The following is a 6,000-nucleotide window of genomic DNA, read 5'->3' as shown; positions in this document are numbered from 1 at the left end:
CACTACTTAAATCCTGCTTTCATGTCATAATCCTGACTTTTACAGCAATAATAAACTCATCTCTTGACACTGGCTTTGTGCCGCTCACTTTTAAAACCGCTTCTGTAACCCCAGTGTTAAAAAAGTCTGGTCTTGATGCTGACAATCTTTGGCCTACTTCCCACTTACCTTTTCTGTCAAAAGTTCTTGAGCGTGTTGTAGCTTCCCAAATCACCAACATCTTAACTTCTGATAATTTGATGGAACCCTTTCAGTCCGGTTTCAGGGCAGGGTGCAGCACAGCTGTGAAACTGCTCTGTTATGGGTAACCAATGATTTGCTTATGGCAGCAGACTCTGGTCAAACCAGCATATTAATTCTGTTAGACCTCAGTGCAGCATTTGACACTGTCAGACTACTGTCCAGAATGGAGAACATGCTGGGTATCTCTGGCACTGCCCTCCAGTGGTTCAAGTCCTATCTGACTGATAGGCAAGAGTTTGTTATTCTTGGCAAGAGCAGATCCAGCTCAGCGCCAGTCAAACAAGGAGTTCCTCAGGGCTCTGTCCTCGGCCCTCTTCTCTTCTGTATTTATATACTACGTGGCCATATTATTTGTACCTTTGGACTGGGTTATCATTTTTATGCAGACGATACTGAACCCAATTTCAATGTTAAAAGTGGAACTTCATCAGAGCTTTCTCAGCACACAACTTGCCTCAGTGAATGGAGCAGAACTCTAAATTTAAATTGCAACAAAACTGAACTCCTGCAAATTGGAACCAAAGTGCAACTAAATAAAACGAGCTCCTACCCAGTCAATCTTGGCGGTGATCTCATCAGACCTGCCTCTACTGCAAAGAATCTTGGTGTCATTTTTGATTCCTCCCTTTCTTATTCCGCCCACATAAATCACATTAAGAAACTTTCTTTCTTTCACCTGCGTAACATATTCAGTGTTTGCTCCTTCCTCTTCTTCTCTAATGCTGAGAAACTTGTCCATGCTTTTATCACATCCCGCATCGATTATTGTAATTCCCTACTGGCAGGTGCCCCTTCTAATCTTATATCACAGCTCCACCTTATTCAAAACTTGGCTGCAAGAGTCCTCACACGGACCAGTAGTAGCGAGCACATAACACCCATCCTGCTTCGCCTTCACTGGCTCCCTGTGTCTTACAAAATTGAATATAAAATTCTACTAATAACCTACAAAGCCTCAAATGACTTTGCGCCAAACTACATCAGTGACCTTCTCCATCACTGTGACTGTTCATCCACTAAGGTCCTCTGATTCTGGCAATCTTGTTGTACCCCACACTAATCTACTCTCCATGGGTGACAGGGCCTTGAGCTGTATAGCGCCCAAACTCTGGAATGACCTAATTAGATCAGCTGACTCCATGACTTCTTTTAAAAAAACAACTCAAAACTCATCTGTTCAGGAAGGCTTTTAGCCTGACTTTTTAGCCTTCTACCTGACTCTATTACCCTTCTCTCAGTTTACCTCTATGGCAAGATGCTCATGTAACCTATATGTGTGTGCTAGATCATCAATTATGTTGTCTGTTAGGCTTTTCTCTGAATTTACTATATTACTCTTCTTTATTTATTTATTTGGTTTAGTACAATACTATATACTGTATACCCTGCCATTCTCTCTCAAACTCTGTGAACTGCCTTGTGCAAGGGAAAGGCGCTATATAAATAAAATGTATTATTATTATTATACATACATATATACACATACATACTGTACATATATACATACATATACATATATACACATACATATGACTTTTTAGCCTTCTACCTGACTCTATTACCCTTCTCTCAGTTTACCTCTATGGCAAGATGCTCATGTAACCTGTATGTGTGTGCTAGACCATGAATTATGTTGTCTGTTAGGCTATTCTCTGAATTTACTATATTACTCTTCTTTATTTATTTATTTGGTTTAGTACAATACTATATACTGTATACCCTGCCATTCTCTCTTAAACTCTGTGAACTGCCTTGCACAAGGGAAAGGCGCTATATAAATCAAATGTATTATTATTATTATACATACATATATATATATATATATACACATACATATACATATATACACTTACATATACATATATACATATATATATACATATATATACATACATATATATATACATATATATATACATATATATATATATATATATATATATATATATATATATATATATATATATATATATATATATATATATATATATATACATATATATATATATATATATATATATATATATATATATATACATATATATATATATATATATATATATATATATATATATATATATATATATATATATATATATATATATACATATATATATATATATACATATATATATATATATATATACATATATATATATATATACATATATATATATATATATATATATATATACATACATATACATACACACACACATACACATATACATATCATCAGAGCCTACATTGACTCCTGCGAAGATCATCAGCATCGTCAGCCAAGTCAAGATCCGTGAATCTTTCTTCACCAACAGATGTCCCACAGCTGTTGGACCCCACAACTCAAGAGACTGAGTGAGGAGTCCGAGTGTCTGGGCTTGCAAATGTCCTGGATAAAAACCAAGTTCCAGGCCTTTAATGACCTCTTGAGCACAACAATCAGCAGTGTGTCTGTCTGTAAAGAGTGTCGACCTTGTCGAGAGGTTTACTTACCTTCGCAGTGACGTTCATGTCTCTGGTGACTCTTCCTATGAAGTCAGTAGACGGATTGGGAGAGCATGGGGGGTCATAAGGTCGCTGGACAGGGGTGTGTGGTGCTCCCGATATCTATGCAAAAGGAGGAAGGTCCAAGTCTTTAGAGTCCTGGTGCTTCCTTGTCTTCCTATATGGTTGTGAGACATAGATGCTAACCAGTGACCTGAGAAGAAGACTGGACTCCTTTGGTACTGTGTCTCTCCGGAAAATCCTTGGGTACCGTTGGTTTGACATTGTGTTGAATGAGAGGTTTCTCATGGAGTCCCAAATGAGGCACATTATCTGCATTGTGAGGGAGTGTCAGTGTTATGGCCATGTGGCGCATTTCCCTGAGGGCGATCCAGCTCGTAAGATCCTCATTGTTGGGGACCTGAGTAGCTGGACCAGGCCAAGGGGTCACCCACGTAACACCTGGCTGCGGCAGACAGAGGGTCATTTCCGGAGGGTGGGACTGGACCGCGTGTCTGCCTTGGGGGTTACCAACTGAGATCCCGAGTTGTTTCATCGTGTAGTGGATGAGGCAACGCACTGTACCAGTGCATGCTGCCCAACTTGACTTGACTTAATACATATACATATATATATATATACACACATGTATATATACACATATACATATAGAGTACATATTAGGGCTGGGCAAGTTAACTTCGTGTTATTGTCGTGTTAATGCATTAATTAACCCCGATTATTATTTTATCACATATTAACGCTGTTTGACATTATTATTATTTTGAAAGCCTCACTGTCGCTAGCGATTGATAGAGATCTTCTTGCTACAGCGCTTTTTGATACACTTTTGCTAGATGGAAAGTTAGCTTTGTTAATTTGACCTTGATTCCCTGCACATGCATGAGTAATCTTTTTAAATATTGCATACATACAGTATACACACACAGTACACACTTGCACACATACATACATACATACATACATACATATAAATATACACACATGCTACATATAAATAATTTTGTTGGAACTAGTAAATATTTAGATAATTTTGTATTAGGGCACTATTACAATTCATGAATAAGGTAAGGTATTTAAAATATAAAAAAAAATAGTAACAGCAAAAAGTACCTGCTTTATTAAGTAAGAATCAACTAATTATATGGCTATAAATAACAGCTCAAAAGACCAAAACAGTGGAAATTAAGAAACTTACATTTGTTAAAAATATTTAATTTAATGATTGTGTAACAGTTTCCCTAAAACATTTCCTTCATATTTTTTTTAAATATATTTATTACGTGTGAAAGGAATATTTGGCAGTAAAGCTAATTTTAGTGCTAATTCAATGTTGTGCACATTAGGCATGTTTACATATATTTGTATGAAATGTTATTTGCAAAATAAAAAAGGAAAAACTGCTCAGTGAACCAATTATTTTGGAGTGAATTCCACTGTTGCCACAGAAAGTTTAGTATCAGTGGTTTTTGCTTGCAAAAACTTATGTACAATGCTACCATCTACTGGTAACACATTAAGACTGCATCACAGTCTAACAATTATATCTTTGGTAGAAAATAGTAGATCAGTTCCCAACTTTTTGTTTTCATTCACCCCAAAACACACAACAGATCAAACAACATGATTAATCAACATGTAAAAATGCCATCAAGAGGGTAATCTACTAACCTGTTTTATAGGAATTGCTCGCCCACTTCCAATGTTGTCAGTTTTACAGTCAACAGTCTTCGCTGGTTCACTGGCTTTCCGAGACTGCAAAAAAATTAAAAATGTAAAAATTGGTCATACAGCTAAGCCAATTAGTGATTATAAGGACAGAAAGTACAAAAAATAAACATGGGAAAGGCCCCCCTTAAAAAAAAAAAGAAAAAAAGACCAAAAATAACATACTCAAAGCATGCAACACTGAATAAAATACACACATTAGCAAACCAAAATAAAAGAAAAAAATGAGTCATGACTCTTTTGAACCTGTAAACCAACCATCCTTTGGCAAAAAAAGCCAAAGTACCATTTGAGAACTCTTTTTATTATATACATATACAGTATATTTTTTCCTTTTTTGACATGGCTGAGAGAAGAGAGAGTTAGTAAAATGGGGAAAAATTAATGTTAATGTAGATCACATTGTTATTTTCACCCGACAGTGTTTGATGAACTCCATCCTGAAAAAAAAGTTTTCAGATGACTACAAATTAATAAAATTAGAAATTATCACATTACATTCAGTATACAACTTTAGTTTGTCACAGGATAAACATCATTAGATCAATACTGAATACACTGTTTAAGGGAACAGATTTTTTCCTTGCTTTCAATTTTAACTTTATTCCTAGACAAAAAATAGACCTAAATACACACCCATGTACACAAACACATAAACACACACAACCACCCCTCACTGCATACATATACACAAGCAACCCAAAAGAGACAAGACTGAAAACCTGCATGCACTTGAAGAACCACCACAATCATACAGGCAATACAAGACACATTTTGCAAGAAAATCTGAGAAGGAAATGCACACAATTGGTATACATATTTGTAAATTTTATTTCTTTTCTTCTTTTATACAGACACCATAGAAATAAATCACAGATTCACTTTCAAATATTTAACAATGTGGTCAAACATTGCAGTTCTTCACAAAATAGAGAATGCACAATATATATATTTATAATTTTATACATATATATTTATATATATTTATATAGGATATCTTTCTATTGAATACCATTTTAAATAAAATACAATACAAGATATACAGTCTATGAAGTAGATAAAAGTGCTTTTGTAGCAGTTTTAAAATCCTGGGAACAAGAAAACACATTCACACATTTCAGTGCAGTTTATAAAAGCATGAAGCATTTAGTTTCTTCATTATTATTACACATTGCTCCTATCAAATAAGATTATTTAATACGAAGGCATTCAGAAAAACCATAAGTTTGAAAAGTGTTATTTGAACCATTGCCCATACCCCTTTAACTTCTTTCAATATGTGCTTAAAAAAGATAAATGAAATATTTTGCTAATAATATGTCCATTAAGTCCATTTTATTTATTTTTGGCAAAAGGCAGGGTACTTTATGATTATGGAAGTCCTGTATAATTATAATACATCCAAGCAGTAATGTACAACAGCAAAGTACAAATGGCTGTTTATTCAGCACAGTTCTGATCGTAGACTCTGGCAATTCCGCAGTCTGGTTTGCATTTATGTTTTCTGTTTTTATTGTATTGCAA

At 34.8% G+C, this 6,000-nt stretch overlaps 1 protein-coding gene across 1 annotated transcript in view; it reads right to left on the bottom strand.

Annotated features, from left to right (window-relative positions):
- The window catches only part of agap3 (ArfGAP with GTPase domain, ankyrin repeat and PH domain 3), an 843,333-nt gene that overhangs the window by 268,669 nt on the left and 568,664 nt on the right, over positions 1–6,000 (bottom strand). The window contains exon 9 of the mRNA XM_039753235.1: positions 4,420–4,503. Coding sequence (XP_039609169.1) covers positions 4,420–4,503 — 84 coding nt within the window. The remainder of the gene's footprint in view (positions 1–4,419; positions 4,504–6,000) is intronic.

Source organism: Polypterus senegalus, chromosome 5 (genome assembly GCF_016835505.1).
Source record: "Polypterus senegalus isolate Bchr_013 chromosome 5, ASM1683550v1, whole genome shotgun sequence".
Lineage (NCBI taxonomy): Eukaryota > Metazoa > Chordata > Cladistia > Polypteriformes > Polypteridae > Polypterus > Polypterus senegalus.
The sequence above is the reverse complement of the archived record's forward strand: the minus strand, read 5'-3'. Positions and strand labels throughout refer to the sequence as shown.